The 18657-nt window shown below is 36.8% G+C and overlaps 1 protein-coding gene across 14 annotated transcripts in view; it reads left to right on the top strand.

Annotated features, from left to right (window-relative positions):
- KCNH7 (potassium voltage-gated channel subfamily H member 7) overlaps nt 1–18351 on the top strand; it is a 455266-nt gene extending 436915 nt beyond the window's left edge. For all 14 annotated transcript variants that reach the window (XR_010839123.1, XR_010839125.1, XR_010839124.1 and 11 more), the window contains 4 exons: nt 2989–3252; nt 8205–8373; nt 15828–16020; nt 17566–18351. Coding sequence is in view for 11 of the 14 variants with exons in the window: in XM_067026191.1 (XP_066882292.1) it covers nt 2989–3252; nt 8205–8373; nt 15828–16020; nt 17566–17835 (896 nt within the window). In the remaining 3 variants the exon portion in view is untranslated. The remainder of the gene's footprint in view (nt 1–2988; nt 3253–8204; nt 8374–15827; nt 16021–17565) is intronic.
- Nucleotides 18352–18657: the final 306 nt, after the last annotated feature.

The following is an 18657-nucleotide window of genomic DNA, read 5'->3' as shown; positions in this document are numbered from 1 at the left end:
GGATGGGTCAACCACTCCATCAGGACATTCGTTCTGTGCTCTTCAATCCATCCTGAACACAGAGAGACACCTACAAGACAATTCACAACTGCTTTAGAATTGGATCCTGTGAGAAAAGGGGAGGAGGTGAACTGTCAGCCTACAGAAACAAGGGATTTTTGAAAAAGTTTTCAGTCATCTAAATCAGAAAAATTCAAGGCTTAATTAAATAGGCAGGGTTTTTTTCTTTGTAAAACGATGGTAACAGGAATGATTATACAGTCTCATTTCTAGCAAAAGGGAAAATGTAAAAACTACTCAGATTACTATTCGGAATACTATTTCTACATAGCATTTAAGAAAACAACATTAAGAAATAATAAAATAGCACTAAGAATAACATTAAGGAAAATAGTACCTAATGCTATTTAATGTCTATTAAATAATCCAGTTTAACTAGAAATGGAACAAGCCATCAAAATCTAGAGGTACCTGGAGGCCAATTATAATGCATTTCAGCCCAATATCATGTATTCCATTAGCCAACCTCCAGCCTAAGCCTGAGCAGTTTCCATTTTTAACCCACAAATAGATTGTCATTTCAACTGTCATTTTAAATGATCAGATTTGAAGCTTTGATTTATCTAGTATGGAATAGAAAAATGTTGCAGTTGGGCTGTATCAGAGAAACTGTTCACATGGCCCAAGTTCCAAAATGCAGCTGGCCGATGATCCAGTGGCAATGAACACAGAAATAAATGTGGAGTAATTTCCCCTACGTATTAGAAAAAATTCAAGGATATCAAACGTTTTCTTCTTCTTTCATGATCCTGCTTTTACCTGAAATTCTTGCTAAAGGATTTAGATACCATGTGTATGAAGTAATTTGTTCCGTTTCACTAGAGAAGTAAATAAAAATCCCTCATTCACCACATTTTGTGAACACATGTCCCAAGTTGAAATCAGTACGTTATAATTCAGTTTAACAATATATGTTGAGTGATGAATTTGTGCCTAAGCATCCAAAATCAAGCCATAATGTAGTAAACTAAGACCAAGGCCCATGTGGCAGGTGGGACAGAACATTTTACTATGTATGAGGATTTACAAGTCTACAGAGAACTCCCAAGGTCTTTCAAGCCAAAAAGGTGAAGTGATTTAATAATTTGTGATGTACATTCATTACAAATACCTATGTTAGCATTATCCTTACTTAGATCAGAGACATATGAATTAGATGTTAATTCAGTTTACATTTGATTCCGCTGGAAAAGATTCCATGCAAGTGTTTAAAAGAAAAGCATTTGGGGGAAGGTGAGAAGCCTTTGTTGATTCAAATCCCATTGGTCCCCGAACTGCACAAAAGTTTACTTAGGAGCAACAAACTGATGCAATTCACAGAGCAGGTCTGAGTATAATTTAGAGAAGTGAAGTGTTTAATTTTTTAACATTTACTAGCATAAAATTGGAAACTTATTTTTTGAGGAATGAAATGATATCTTTATAAAGTGGGGAAATGTTGATCAAATTTTCAGGAGGGGAGAAGTTAAAATCAAAGGAAACAGAGGAAGAGATGACAAGAATGAAGGAAGGCTATGTCCGTGACACTGGAGAGAAAGGGCTTGTGTAAGAAGAGTTGATCTGTATATTTACAGGCAACTAGATTAGTGGTTGAGTAGAGAAATATAAGTGATACCGAGTAATCAATGATGTCAACAATGCTTGAGACTGGAAAGGTCTGTGGTCTTCTCAGTAATGATGAAATCACTGAGCAAGTGGGGAATCTTAAAGAAAATAAATTAAGCGATCTGCTTGCACTACATTGAACTTTAATTGGCAAGGTGTAAACTAACTCCTTAATAACAATTTCACATGAAGCTGGTTTTTAAACTCTATCCATTTTTGCCTTGGGCTGCTTTCTAGCTTCTCATATTTTAAACTATGATTTTTTTAAATTGAAGAAAAAGATCTCTGTTTAATTTCTGTGCCATATGGGAATTTTAAAAAACAGTTGGAAGTTTCTCTGGAGTGGCCTTAAATCAGTTCATTTGGCCTTCTATAAATAACAAAGTAAGCACAACCAGGCAGAGAATAGATGGAGACACCGTCTTAAACATTTCTCTAGAAAATGATATACCTTCTGGAGTATGTGGGTTAGTTATTAGCAGTAACCAGATGGAGAATTATACTGTCTCCCCAGGACACTAATGGAAACAAGTTTTGGGATTTGTCTCTTGGAGTTTTTCCCGCTGAAATGTGTTCTAACACAACCTTCAGGGCTGAAATTATCCTGACATTTCAGTATAAAGCAGCCAATATGCACTACTGGCTTTAATGTAAATAGGTAAACCTACCTTAATTACTGTGTTTAAGCTTTATATTCTTTTCAATATCCTGCACAACCAAACTGCCTGGAATGTCAAGGCCATTACATGCATTGAACTAGGGTTGAAGTTCAGCCTGCCAGCCTTTACCACAAGGAGGCTTCCGGTTTTGACCTTCACAATGTGGAATGACCACCACAGATGAGAGGGCATGAAGGTTAAAAACAAACAAACAATAAGCTGCATAGCAGTGACATTTTAGAACTGGGACACATTTTTCTTCACTTTATCATTTCCTTCAAGAAATAGTACACCATATTTTAAGAATACAAATGACTGTTGAGCATGTATAAATAAGGTTTAAGTTATCCTAAAGTTTTTTTTCAGAGATATAAATGCTATTACTACCACAGATATTCTTTTAATTTTGGAATGAATAGTGTATCTCATTAAGATAATCTAATGTCCCGTGAATTATGAAAAAAAAAAATCTTCTTAAGTAGTTACATTCTCAGTAGGAAAAAGAGAAAGGACAACTTTTCTGGCAGTTTAAAAAAAAATCTATGTTAAAATTATTCCCCCCAAAAATCACTATGACAAAGGTAGTTTATGTAGCGCTAGATAGTGCAGTAGGCATAGAGTCTCACATTTGATTCTCTTCTATAAAATAACTTTTCTTTGATAGATTTTGGCAAAGGAAGCACTACACATGATCCTGAAGACTCTGTAGATACCATAAGACATTATCAGAGGTCCAAGAAACACTTTGAAGAGAAAAAAAGCAGATCTTCATCTTTCATCTCCTCCATTGACGATGAACAAAAGCCTCTCTTCTCAGGAATTGTAGATTCTCCTCCAGGAATAGGGAAAGTAACTGGACTTGATCTTGAAGAAACAGTACCCACCTCAGGAAGAATTCCCATAGATAAAAGAAGTCACTCTTGCAAAGGTAATCAAGTTTCTCCAGAATCTCATTGTCTCTCCTCAGGACTAATCACAAAATGGTGACTTTGCACAAATGAAGAACCATACCGCACATTAATCTAATATGCAATTTTGTGATATATTTGCAAAGATCAAATCTTAGATCATCTACAAAGTGTTTGCAGTGTTCTGGAATAGTGGTCATTATTCCCACTTATAGCATAGGAGGGTCTGTGTGGCCAGGCAGACTTAACATAATGCCACATAGAACATTGTAGGAATGTCTATTGTAGTGACTCTGTGGGGAGAGGGGATCGATGAGTATTTGAAGAGAGCAAACCCATTGATTCTTGTATGTATCTTCTGTATCCATTCCTCACCCCCAAACCTGTTTTTTTATAGCAAGAAAGACCAATGCAATAAAAATGCAATCAATACCAAAAAGAATTTCAGTTTACTGGGAATTATGAGAAAACGGGGAGAAATGCTCCTAAATAAAGTATGCTTTTGATCCAACTCATTTGAACACATTTGTTTAAAAGGGATACCCAAATATATGGGTTTTGTTGTAGAAAATATGCATGAACTGGGTAATTGTGCTTAATCAGTATATCCAGATTAGATGCTAAAGGGTGGAAAACTCAGGAAAACTTGAGGACTGTCACATGAGAGAACAATTAACTTCTCACCAGGAGCTAGATATACGGATCTTGTTAAATCTTGCTAAGTGGGTGCAAGAACAGGTGCGGGCAGGCTGCTTGGGTTCCAAGTTCAACTCTGTGACTTACTCCCTTTATGTCTTTCAGAAAGTGATTTGACAGACCCCACTAAGACGCAGTTTGCACATCTTCAGAATAGGAATAATACCTTCTAACCAACTAGTCTGTTGTGATTGCTAAACAAGAGAACATGCATCAATTACTTTCTCTGAAATAAAATCCCCAACTCTGCTTAGTATTTTCTCACAGTTTTTCTTTTCTAACCCTTTAATCATTGAATATATTCCTAGATATATAAAAATGTAGAGATGAAGAAGGTGTAGCAAAAAAATCAAAAGAATATAACAGAAATGAAGGGAAAATAGGATGTTCTTGACCTGGCAGGATACAAAATTATGACACAGAGTAAGTAAATATTACCTATCATTGTCAGCATTATTCGAAGTGACTATATCTGACAACAAATTTTTATTGAATCTAGGATGTTTAGGCTTTACATTTTTCCTGAGTTACTTTCCCTATCTTATCAAATCAGCTTTTGCCGTGACCCCAAGTTGAAGTAAGCTCAGAATATATGCAGATGTTCTCTGGACAATCTAAAATCTTGATGAAGTGGATAAAAATAGTACCTAATTTATCACAATGGAAGAATGGAATATTAGATGTGATTACCAAACGTCCCGTTTTAGTTATTTATGAAAACGGATTCTGGGAAGTACTAAAAGTGGAAACAGGTTGTATCATGGAAGGCAGAAGTTCTGAAGAACTTGCTGAACCATCCTACTATTTCCAAGAGTCAGCATAACGTGGGCCTGACATTTTTCAAAATACTTTTTGTTGTTTTCCTCTTGCATTTTAAAGTCTCAAGTGACAAGTCGTTAATGATATATTTTGGGGATTTGATTTGACTTTATAATGACTCTTGCTGACAATGAATTCTCATGCCCTTCATCTTATATTTTGCTTTGCCACTTCTTCCAATTATTTTAAATTAGCTATTCTACATGCACAATACAAGATAGTATTCTAACCGATCATTTTAATATCTACAAATTTTAATTTTCAAAAATGTACAGTGCGATCCCTATCCAAATAATTACCTTTAAAATTCATAGTTAAATATTCATGTCAAATGAATAAGCATAACTGATGTTGTTATAGAGTCTATCAGTGTGACACATGGTTACCCTGGATAATCAATACGATCAACCGATGGAGAATTCTAAAACTTTATTCATTGCAAATTTCATTCCCTAGTGATTTTCTAAGGTGAGATACTGTGCAATGTTGAAGGGTTTGAATAAGATGTAGGGTGTAGCTGTAACTGCTGCAGCTTGAGCTCCTAAATCCCCACAAATTTTAGTTTTATCATCAATGGAAATGCCACTTAACATTTCAAGCATTTGTCATGCTGAATCCAACAGAGGAGCACCTTTAGACAAAACTGAAAAGAAAAAATCGAACTAAATGGACTCTGATCCTACTTAGATTGAGGTCAAAAGTTGACTGTAGGAAAATTGTGTACCCAGAGCAAAGTGAAAGTTTACTTTCTGTTCATCCATTTCTAGAAATGTGTCTTGCAACTATAGCAACATTTTCCAAGGCAACCAAGTGCAGATTTTTTCTGAGCTATATTTAGAAAGTATCTACAAGGATGTTCATTTTGATTAAGATTACTAAGCAGGATTTCCCCTTTGAACTCCTTTTTTCTTTCATATTGCTGTTAAAATAAGCTAATCACACATTACTGATTTTAATAAAAGAGTAAATTATAATCAAGGAAGACTTTACCCAATACTTCACAATTATTCTTTTTTGTTAAGAGAAGATTATCAGGTTTTTTTCCTGAGCACTGAAGAAAAAATAGAATCCTACATAATTTATTGCATGTGATTCACCACTGTTATTTAAAAATCAGTTTATTATATATGATTTGAGAATGAGAACTGTTAGGCATAAGTGGATATTCTCTAAGCTTTCTCAGCACAAAACTTCTGAGCATAATATGTAACTTCCATCCTATCAGTTTTTACTGTTTTTGTTTTATTGTCTAGAAAGAGGCTAGACAGGGAGAAACATTGGCATCATCCGACCATTAATATGTGTGTTCTGAATATTTGTTTGGCATTAATTCTCCAAAATTGAAAACCTAGTGTACTAAGATGTCATATTATCGTTTTGCCTTTTAAAGAGAGTCACATGTCTGTGAATAGTAAATCATACTTTTCAGTGAAAATCTGCTGATGTATTACAGCACTTAAAAGTTCAGCATTATCATTTTTTGATGTTTATTTTCATTTGTTGTGTTTGATTAAGTATAAAGGGAAATTATATATTGTCACTTTAAAAAGAACAAAACACCAGGCTTCCATAGGCTAAGGAAGCCTTAAACACAAAGAACCATTCTGGAATTCATAGCAAGCTTTGTGAGGTCTGTTAGCCATTTCAATAGTACAGGGAACCCTGACCTTATATTTTTCTAATACTGTCTTTGGATATGCTAATCCCTTTGTTAGAGCTTCACCCTTTTGAAGCCGAAATTGTAGGTACCTCAGTAGATATTTCTGTGTATTCAGTGATAAAAGTATAGCGATAGAAAAACCATGAAGAAAAGATACAGAAATTGTGTCTGCTACTGGAGGATAGGAGGTGCTTTTGAGCTATCTGACTGTACTTTTGGAGAAACTGTAGGAAAGGGACTTCAAGAAGTCCTATAAATCCTGTTCCTTGTTTCTAGAATCATAGCTAATCGTCCCCAAATCAGTTACTTTCTATCCAATTTTTAAAGTAGCCAAGGATATAAATTCCTTAACTTTACATAAGTTTTGTCAGTGTTTAATCATAACTACTCATCCAAAGGGGGGAAAAATGCTTTCTATCAAAGCAAAATCACTTTTTGTTATTCAAGTCTATTTCCATGTAAAAAGGAAGACCAGTTCTAGACAGTCTTTTCCTCCCACCAGCCCTCCCAGGGAGGAAAAGATGCTCCTTCTTTATCTCTGAAATAAACTCAGCACGAAACTTCTGAGCATGATATGTAACTTCCATCCTATCAGTTTTTACTGTTTTTGTTTTACTGTCTAGCAAGAGGCTAGACAGGGAGAAACATTGGCATCATCCGACCATTAATATGTGTGTTCTGAATATTTGTTCGGCATTAATTCTCTGGTATTTTTTCCTGGGTTTTATTTCCCAGCCTTTTAATCATTCTAAGTACTTCTCTAGATACGTGAAATGTTGAGGGGAAGAAAGCGTAGCAAAAGCCATCAAAAGTTTCTGACAGAAATGAGAGGGAAAGTAAGATATTATATTTGCCCTCAAATATTGACAACTTGCATATACAGATTGTAGGAGAAACAGTAAATTAAATGAGGCTCAGAAAATGAATCTCTGTAAGGACAATGATTAAAACCTTGCTAGACTGAATTCTTCAAGGGCAGGGCCTATGTTTTCTTCATCTCTAACTCCCCCAAGTTTAGCAGAGTGTCTGGAACATAACAGACATGAGGACCATCTGAAAAGTGGACTTGAACAGATAAACAATATGTTTTAAAGTATAGCAGCATAAAAATATTCTAAATAAAAGAGCCCCAAGAAAAAATATTGGAAATTAATGGACAGACTACGTTAAAGGACAATGCAGAAGGAGCTACAAGGAAATATAAAAACATGAAATAATGTCATAGGACTAGAGACTTTAGGACTCTTCCCATCTTTAATGGCTTATGGTTCCTTGGCTCTACTTTGAGTTGGGTTGGCCTAAGGGAATCTGTCTGAAGATCGGTCACTTCCCCGTGGCTGCCTCTTCTTGAGCCCACTCTGAACCATGTATGCAAATTATTCTGGGTGAAAGAGCCCCAAAATCTTAAATCTGAGGTGCAGCAGTACATACGAATGATGCCGTTTCTTCCCAAATGTAAAAGCACAAAGTCATGGCTCTCTAACCAGAGTTCGGGGTTGGCCATCCATGTTTTCCTCTTAGCACAAAATAGAAAGAAGACAAAATTATATTCAAGACTCATAACTGGCTGTATGTTTTTATTCGTATGGAAATGGGTGTGGGAAGTGTCAGACGGGATCAGGGTGGATGAGATTCAGCTACCAACTGGTTGTGGCCCCTGGACAGGTCCCTGAGTCACTCTGGTTTTCTGTCTTCCCCGTTAAACTCCAAGATCCCTTCCTGCTTGTACTGCGGATGTCTCTGGAGCTACAAATGGGCACCCAAAGAAGTTGACATCCATCTTGCTGTTTCCCACAGATATCGCTGACACCAGAAGCTGGGAAAGAGAGACTGCGGGAACTCAGGCTGATGAGTCTAGTCCCTCAGTGCTTCCGCGAGCTGCCTGGGGGATCTCTGAAACCGAAAGTGACCTCGCCTACGGAGAAGTGGAGCAAAGATTAGATCTGCTCCAAGAACAGCTTAACAGGTATAAGCAATAGCCAGGCAAAGGGAAAACGTAATCCAAGCCCTTAGCTGGGTCTAGCCTTACTCTCCGTAAATAGCAAATTCGTCCTACCATAGATGGCATATACACTTCTTTATACACTTACTTATTTAAAAGACTAAAAGTTGACAGAATTATTAATTTGTCTTGCAAGGAGCATTTACTTAGAACGCTTCACACTTTTGGCAGCATGAATCCTATTTTTTCTTAATTTGTCATAAAATTAGTATATATCATCAGCATTGGCTGCCTAAGAAACCTTTTCTATCCCCTCAAAATAATTCATATTTAGTTTGTTGACTAATACCCTTCCTCTTTCAATCCTCCTTTTGCACTTTTTGGTTGTTCAGAATATTGACAAAATGATTTAAACATTTAGTTTTTCAGCCAACTTGTCAAAAATGTGATTGAGTTAAAGTCCAGATCCTCTCCATTTTCCCACCATCTTTGATCTCTAACCTTCTAAGATAAAGAATAAATTTTGGTTTTAAGAAGTATGGAACCCCTTAACCCAAATCTACATGGATTCCTTAAAATTAAACTGATCAATGACATTCAGGGAAAAAAAAAATAGATGTATGAGTATGATACTGCTTTAGTTGTGTTACATGTGGAAAGTGACCTCGATTCAAGGTAGTTTCCAGGACATCACTGGGCAAGGTATTCCAGTAGTCACAGACAGAAAACTGCATGGATTAAACTAAAATGTTCAAATCACAGGATTTACTAAATCAATTTAAAACACACAGTGAGTGATGAGGAGTGCCAGATGGGGTAATTAAAACATTTCTAATAAGTGCAATCCTGGTAAAAGAACCATACAACCTGTATCCTGATTTATGCAATTTTATATATATACCTCATCAGCCTTCCAGGCTGATGGTGTGGTTATGAGGACCAGAGTTTAGGTTTGCACAAAAGGAGTCCACAGATAAAAAAATATCCCCAGTGCCAATGACACACTTGCTCTATCACAGACATGTAAGGCCAAGTACACCTGGCCACAGCTGTGGCATTTCAGTTAGGCTGCCGAACAGCCATGTGTTTTATTGGTCTTTATAGGTAAAAAACGTGAGGCGTCAGAAGGAGCTTATACTGTGTGTGTGTCACCAGTGGGTGACCACACTTGGGGGTGGCAGTCATGTACCCAGAGGTGACAGGAGAATAATTTGTTCTTTCCATCCCTTTCCATGTATAAGCCATGTGCTGGTTTGTTACATCATATTTCTATTCTATCTTTGGGATGTCTTGCAGGTTGCTACCATGCTGTGTGTATTTAATGCATCTTATGAATTCTGCCCGTGTGTAACAAGCTACTTGCTTACTTGTTCTCTATACTTACCACATTCTATGAGTTTTGTTTCTACTACATAAGCTAGCTATCTATGCTTAATTTTTCTTCTGTGTTTTATCAATGCTGCTTGTAGTTTTATTGCTTTTTAAAATCTTTATGCCCGAATTGAACAGTGTCAAACAATACAGTAAACAAAAATGTATGCACACACACATACATTACCATGAAAGATGAATTAGCAATTCAAACAGACAAAAGGAATTAGAAAACCTACAAATTTGTAAATTGAAATAAATTTGTATGCCTTAATTTCAAACAGAAGCATGACAATACTGTATGAATTAAAGATTTAATTTTGTATTTTTTGTTTTCATGTAACTTAATCAAAGTTTAAAAGTTAAAAAACTGAGGTCTATATCCCATTCTCAAGTGCCAAATGAAAGTCTTGTAAAGTTGAAACTTATTTGAGAAAATTAAAACAAACTATCATTTACTTAGAGTCAGTAATTCCTAATTAAGGTTTAAGAACTTGACATGATCATACTTATTATTGCTCAGAGAAGCATATTTAGTTAATTAGTACATTTACTATCTCTCCCTGCTATTTATACCAAGCTACATTGATCTTTTAGCCATAACATATATCAAAATATACACTGTACACACAAAAGAATTGATAAAAGTGGGATCTCTGTACTTTAACTTCCTTGATTCCTGCCCATTCCTTTATTGTCAAACATATGGTACGCATTCAATTCCTGGAGTAAATGGGAAAATTACTGAATGAATGGATTAGTGACAGGGACAGCAGTGATTTCTTCAGCATGATACTCACACAGCATTTGCAATTGGTTAGCCTAGATTAAAGTCATAACTCTTCTACTTAAGTACTAATGGGATGACTAGGTCAAGTCATTTAAATTTCTCCAGCCTCAGTTTCTTTCTTTGACCTATACTGACCTGCATTACTGTTGTAAAGACTAAGGTAATACACGTGGAGAGTGTATATGCTACAAAATAGAAAGTGTTGTAATTAGGTAAAATATGATTATTTTTTCTTTATTTTTTTTGGCTGCGTCTGGTCTTCGATTAGGTGCGCGGGCTTCTCTCTAGTTGTGGCATGCAGGTTTTCTCTCTCTAGTTGTGGCATGAGGGCTCCAGGGCGTGTGGGCTCAGTAGTTGTGGCGCATGGGCTTAGTTGCCCCGCGGCATGTGGGATCTTAGTTGCCTGACCAGGGATCGAACCCATGTCCCCTGCATTGGAAGGTGGATTCTTTACCACTGGACCACCAGGGAAGCCCCGGTAAAAGGTAAAATATGATTAACAATGAACTTAACTTCTATTATTGATGTTTGTCTGAGTATGTTCTCTTGCTTTTCATATGTTTCTGTGTTTCCTGATTTGGACCTTTCTTCTGGATGAAAATTGAGATTTTAAGGTTCCCTTGTTGCCTCGTCATGGATACCAATCATTGCTGCTAGTGTAAATCAAAGATTACTGAAAATACTTGCCTTTAATGTGTCCTGGGGCTGAAAGTGTAAACTTTTAAGGGCATATACATCCAGGACCCATTTGGCTTGCAACCGTACTTTAATACTAATAACTCTTATTACTTTATTACATTAGTTTTAGAATGAATTTTTTATGATACTTTTTTCACAGCCAAACTGCAACTAAATCTTTTTTGACGTGTCCTAGCATCTATATGTTTTTTAACATATTTATTTTCTTTGACTAACTTCTTCCTATTTAGCTCTGAAATTGTCACAAACATTTTATTGCCTGACTCACCTTAGCCTCTTTTGGATTTAAAATCCAAAACATTGCATTTTTACTGCACTGCCATCTCCAAGAACCTCTTACCTCCAGTTTACTCTAGAAGGCAAAAGTATAGAAAAAAAGTTTGAAGAGAGCAGCTCAATTTAGACTTCAACTTTGCAGGGTAAGAATCCTGGGACTCTTTCTAGAGTTGGGTCTACTCTGTTTAGCCTCAGTATTCTGTTCAAATATAGTAGAACTGTGAATTCTATCCCATTTGTTTTGCCCAAATACAAATATTAAGTACACAGTGCAATAAAAACAAACATAAATGGTCTATCTTGAATTGTCCTGGCTGCTGCTGCTTTTCTGCTTTAATGACCAATTAAACTATATGCAGGGTTAAAAGTTTACGTAAGAAATGTTCTTACATATTTATATATTATGCCTACAGATATACATATATCGGGAAATCACTAATTGTTGGTCCTAAAGCAGTGCTTCTCAAACTTTAATGTGCTTTCGAATCACCTGGGGATCTTGTTAAAATGTAGATTCTAAGCCTCGGTCTGGAATCGGCAGAGATTCCACATTCTAACAAGCTACCAGATTTGACCATGCTTTGCATAGCGAGGCCCTAGAGGATGTAAAAGCTTTCAGTGATTATTCCATCCCTTGCAGAACACTGTGCCTGGTACACTGTGGGTCTTTGAATAAGTGAATGAAAACATTCATTTTAGACAGCTGTATAGCTGTGCTGATGTAGGGGAAGAAAAATAAATTTTCCTCTACCTTTCTGAGTTCTTGGCTGAAACCCCTATAATAAAAGACAGATTAATAAGAAAAAAACAAACATGAATTTATTAACATGTATACCTCACGTACACATGGGAGATACTCAAGGGAAAATTAGTAACTCCCTGAGGTGCCTGAGAACTAAAGATTAAATACCATCTTAATAGGGAAAGGGGCTGAGGGATGTAGGTCTCTTAGAGGAGAATGAATTATCGTTAGGAAGGTGAATGGGTCCTTTCGAAGAACAGCTGGGAGGTATGATAGTTTGTGACAAAGTTTGTCTCAGTGTGATGCCTCTTCTGTGACAAAAGTCAATCTTCCCTGGTTGTTGAAACTCCCAGGGAGGGGTTTTATGACAGCTGAATTCCTTCTGGAAGATCTGCCTTTAGGTAGATAAGGGAAGTTCAGAGAAAGCTTTTCCCCACACTTGCTGTTCTCCAAGTGCCTACAGCTCAAAAGAATCAATATGCCAAAGTGGCTTGTTTTGGAGTGGTATATGCCTTCACTGACGAAAAAAAAAAAAGTTATAAAATTGGGTTATTCTTTTCTGTTTTAAAGACAAAGCTGGACTTTTTCAAAATTCTCCGTAGTTCTTCCAGAGTAGAGCAGAACTTGTGTCATTAGAAGAGTCCATTCCAATGAAGCTGATAGACCCTAGCCATAAAACATGAAAGTACAACCTATGCATAGTAAAGAAATTCCTCACTGGGCTTCCCTGGTGGCGCAGTGGTTGAGAGTCCGCCTGCCGATGCAGGGGACACGGGTTCGTGCCCCGGTCCGGGAAGATCCCACATGCCGCGGCGCGGCTGGGCCTGTGAGCCATGGCTGCTGAGCCTGCGCGTCTGGAGCCTGTGCTCCGCAATGGGAGAGGCCCACGTACCAAAAAAAAAAAAAAAGAAATTCCTCACTAAATCTCTTCTTTGTTTCATGTTTTAGTCTGTTTGGGCTGCTATAACAAAAATACAATAAACTGGGTGGTTTATAAACAACAGATATTTATTTCTCAGTTCTGCAGACTGGAAAGTTCAAGATCAAACTGCTGGGAGATTTAGTATCTACTGAGAGCCAGCTTCCTGGTTCATAGATGGCTGACTTCTCACTCTGTCCTCACATGGTAGAAGAAGGAAGGGAGCTCTTGGGGCTCTGGTTTATGAGGCACTAATGCCATTCATGAGGGCTCTACCCTCATGACAATTAAATCCCACAGGCCACACCTCTTAATACCATCACATGGGGGGTTAGGATTTCACCATTAGCATTTCAACATAAGCATTCAATCCATTGCATTGAACTACCCAAAATATCAGATTACTGGTTAATAAAACCAAACTAAAGTTTGGTTCAAAGTCACTGCAGGAAGAGAGACCGCCACCTAGACAGATTCTTAAGTGTTATCTCAGAAGGGGAAGTAAGAAGTAGGATATTTATAGGACTTTGGAGCCTGGGCCTTTCAAGGTGGGAAACTGAGTGGATCTGGGCAAAGTTCATAATATGATAGTTCAGAATTGATGGACACAGTGAAGTGAAGACCTTGAAGCAAGTACGGATAAATAAAATTTGTTTGATTAAGCAAGTTTTCTTGTTCAAAAGAGCAGATTGCTGTCTCCGGGGAGTTAATCTGTAGAAGTTTCCTGAAGGAGTATAGTTATTTATTCCCTGAGACTTACTTTTCCCAGGCAGAGATTTCCTGGAACAGGTAAGTCACGTTGACAGAGGTGGTCTGCTGTCTTAGCTAAGTCATGTTGGCACAGTCTTGTTCTCACCCTGCACCAGCTGTTCTACCTGCATGTGACGGTCTTGTGTTCGGGAATCCCACTCATGGTAGCATGTTGCTATGACACACTTCCAGCAGGATTTTCCCTCATCGACACTATTCAAATAGATAGAATCTATGAGACAGAGATCCTGTTTCTTGGAGACCCCTGCTGTTTGACAAAGGTTTTGTGAGGACTCAAAATCGTTATCATAATTTTGGACTCTCTATTGGGTCTTGAATCCCATTCGTTGATGCAGTTTTTATTATTCTACTCCCCATCCCCAAAGCCTTTTACATGTAATGTGCAAGCCACTCCCCCAATATTAAATGCTGTTAATGAGGGGATACATTCATACAGAAATATTTACAATGGATGTAGAATTTTCCCTGGGGACTCAGAGGAGAGAGAAATTAATTCTGAATAAGGGAGGATTTGGGAGTGCAGTAAAAATTTGTGCTGTACCTTGAAGTGTGAAAGAAAAAATTGATACGTAGTAAAATAACGAGTTTCCCCTGTTTAGTTGGCACCATAAAAATATTAGATCGGAACAATGGGTAACAAATAGATAAATTAGTTGACAATTCAAATTTTCTTTTTCAGTGTGTGGTTTTGACATGTGCCAGGCACAATCATGTATAATTTATAGCTATTTGTTTAGAAGACCCTAAGCTATATGGCTATATATACCAAATATAGAAAACCTGCACAAATAATGTGTTATCATGATTCTCAGAAGGAAGATTTGTAGTGTCAATGTTAAAAACTAAAAGGAAAAAAATGATTTTTTCTCATGTTGTCCAGGTTTATTCTCTTCTCTCTCAAATCAAAAGCTAAGTTCTCTCCACTTCGAATTTCACAAATACAGCATGTATGTAACTGAGCAAAATTAGTCTATGATTTTAAATTTTTGGTAAGATTTACCTTTTCCTTGCATTTTTCACTGAAACAAAATAGTAAGCACAAATAAGTGAAGAGTTAAAAGAAAAGTTTTCTAAAGGGGCATATGGTCCAAATTTTCTGTTCTTATACCCACAAAATCCTTTTTTAATACTGTTAACACACGCAAAGGAGGGGAATCAGATCCATTGTATTTTGCTATCTTTCTCTTGAATTTTAATTTAAAATGAGAATGAAATTAACAGGCCAGTAGGCTACTTGTGAGCTTTAGGGAAAAAAAAAAAAAGATCAGACTGGTATTTTGCAAGCCAGATGGGTTACAGAAGCAAATGAACTTTTACGTTTGGTCTGTTTCCTAATTACCAAAGGCTCCAAACTGTAGATGGGAAAGGAGTTTAGCATTTGACAGTACTTAACATTAAGGGAAGAATACAATGAATGATATACAACATTTGGTGTTTATAGGAGAGAGGTAAAGTAAAATATAGATAATATAAATTTGGAACACATAAGAAATTATCCAGTTGTTGCAGCTATAAGAGAAACATGCTATGAATTCTATTTAAACAGTAAATAAAATGTTCGCAAGAAACTGACCAAAACCTGATAAAAAGCACAGAAAATGACTGATTAAAAATGGATTCTGAATGCGTTTTACATTTTGAAATCAATAAGCTTAATTGTAAAAAAAAATACAATGTACACTGTGAAAATGTAGCCTCTTCATTCAGCTGTTTTTTTTGTTAAGATCAACGAACAGGAAAGCAACGATCGTGTGATATAGAAAGTGAGCATCTCCGTGCTCCCTCTCCTGTCCTTCTTGTTTAAAGCAGGGCCGTAATTCTGTTCTTTGGTGGTGCTGCAATTTTCTCAAATGCTTTGCAATCCTGGACAATTTTAGGACTGTCTTCCCCCATTTCTGTCTGTCCTGCAGACTTGAATCCCAAATGACTGCAGACGTCCAGACCATCTTACAGCTGCTGCAGAAACAAACCACTGTGGTCCCCCCAGCCTACAGTATGGTAACTACAGGAGCCGAGTATCAGAGACCTGTCATCCGCCTGATGAGAACCAGTCATCCGGTAGCATCCATCAAGACGGATCGAAGTTTCAGTCCTTCCTCACGAGTGAGTATAGATAGCGTATAACCAAGAGTGTCTCTCAAAGTGTGTTTCCAGGGACCACTTGAATCACAATCACCTGGGCTGCAGTGGAAAATACAGATTCTCATCCCCATCTCCGTTTTTCCTCAATTAGAACATCTGGGAATGAGCCCTGTAATCTCCATTTTAAACAAGCTCCCCAACCCCGACCTTCGCCCCCGATTCTTTTGCTCATTGAAACTTTGGGAACAATGGACCTAGAAGAATGATCTTAAAACACTAGTATTTTTTTTTTTAAAGAACAAGCTTTTTTTCAAATATCAATCTACTTAAGTTTATAAATGGTAGAGCTTTGAAAGCTAAGGATTAGCCCTGGGTCCAAAAAATGCTTCAAATAAAGGTTTGTAATTTGCTCTAGTGACCAGAGGCACCCTTGAGCAAGAAGGTCTCAGGAAGGAAGGGGCAGAGAAATAGCAGCAAAAACAAGCAATAGCAAGACCTGAGATCCAAGTGTAATCAGACTAGTAACCACATCTGTGCCCCACCCATCACCAGTGAGCTCTAAACTTTTCTCACCTTGGTGATGGTAAGAGGAATGTTAGTGTCCTTATCTTTCCCCTGAAGTCCTGTGAGGAGCCCTTTGAATTATGTTAATATGAAAAGTCCAGCTCCTTTGGAATTCTATTTTGGGAATCATTCTTAATTACTTTTTTTTTTTCATTCTTAATTACTTAAACACTGTGGCCAAACTGGACCTAAGAACAATGATTTAAATAAGAATTTACAGAACTATCTTGTAAAAACTTTTTTAGAAGTTTGGGAATTGAGTGCAAAACGCTCTGGGGAATGAAACTATATTAATAGCATGAGGTAATGTGACTGAAGGAAAATAATGCAATTTTTCTAAAATATGAAAGTAGAGATTAATTTATCTCGAGTTTTGAATGGCTGGGAAACATGCAAAACCATATACTTTGTTTTTTGCTTTCAGTGGATTTAGATAATATTTTCTGCCAAGGGATGGGTGATTTTCCTTCCTTTCTTTTTTTCTTTCTCCTTGTTCTCCAAATGTACTCACCAAATGACCCACCTTTTTTTTTTTTTTAACATCTTTATTGGAGTATAATTGCTTTACAATGGTGTGTTAGTTTCTGCTTTATAACAAAGTGAAGCAGTTATACATATACATATCTTCCCATATCTCTTCCCTCTTCCGTCTCCCTCCCTCCCACCCACCTTTTTGATCCCAGTTTTGTTGGGAATTTTAAATTAGAACTCATCTGGAAAACTCAATGTGAAATATTGTGTTTAAAATAATAATAATAATAATAATCTGATATGGCTTCGGAGTAAAATTAAAGATCTTGGAATGGTTATATAGGATTATCTAAACTGATACCTGACCTTCAGTATCTTGACCCACCTTTGACAGGGAAAGATTGGTTAATACCACTAATCAAATACAGATTTATGGAAAAAGAAAACATGTTTAGATTTCATGAGTGTGATTTTAGAAATATGTCCAAATGAATTATAAAAACATGTTTTCTTCTCTTTTCTTTCTATCAGTGTCCTGAATTTCTAGACCTTGAAAAATCTAAACTTAAATCCAAAGAATCCCTCTCAAGTGGGGTACATCTGAACACAGCTTCGGAAGACAACTTGACTTCACTTTTAAAACAAGACAGTGATCTCTCTTTAGAGCTTCACCCCCCGAGGCAAAGAAAACCTTGCCTTCATCCAATTAGGCATCCTTCTTTGACAGATTCATCCCTAAGCACTGTAGGAATCTTGGGTCTTCATAGGCATGTTTCTGATCCTGGTCTTCCGGGGAAATAATCATTTTGTACTATTTATTCCACATACAATGTAAGTGCTTTTAATGGCTGATTTCCTTTTTTTGTATTTAAATCCTCTCTACTTGACTCAGGGGCTCACAAGTTACCATTATATGCAAAAGTACTGTATATTTTCCTAAATTGAAGCTTGTAAGGTAAAATTGAGCAGTTAGGTTGTAAATATATATATGAACTCTTGTTCCAAATGTTAAAACTGCCAGCATCTTAAGGCACCTAATTTTTTATTTTTATTTTTTAAATCATGTGCATGTTAGGAAACTCCAATTTCTCTTGCATGGAGACTCCTATTTACTGCTTTTACTAAACCCATACTTTGTTATGAAAATGCCTTCCAAGCAAATAAGAAAGCAAAGGATAAAATTGTTCATGGATACAACTCAGATGATCCTCAACTCATGGAAGTTCAAGAGGGAGATAGGGAACCTTGTCACTTTTGAGGACAGATACCCTTCTGGATTGAGATGTTTATAGTGAATTACATTCATTCCCACACGCTAAAAAAAAAAAAAAAAAAAAAAAAATGCAGTTTTAGAGTTATAAATCTCTGACAGTAGAGGAAACCATCTCCAAATACATGAATATAGGCCAGCTTTAATGAGGACAAAAAGGCCTTTCTATTTAAAATTCTGTCTCTAACTGCATTCACAAAATCCCTAAAATGTTTTCCACTGGGCACGTTTCCTTGAGTGCTCAGAAACAAGTTTCTCTAAGTTTTCTTTTTCTTTGGTGGCAGGGGCGGGGTGGGAGGGATTCTTCTTCAGAACTGCTAAAGTGCTACAGACGCAAACTGATATCCACAGCT

This window comes from Kogia breviceps, chromosome 2, assembly GCF_026419965.1.
Source record: "Kogia breviceps isolate mKogBre1 chromosome 2, mKogBre1 haplotype 1, whole genome shotgun sequence".
Classification (NCBI taxonomy): domain Eukaryota; kingdom Metazoa; phylum Chordata; class Mammalia; order Artiodactyla; family Physeteridae; genus Kogia; species Kogia breviceps.
The sequence above is the reverse complement of the archived record's forward strand: the minus strand, read 5'-3'. Positions and strand labels throughout refer to the sequence as shown.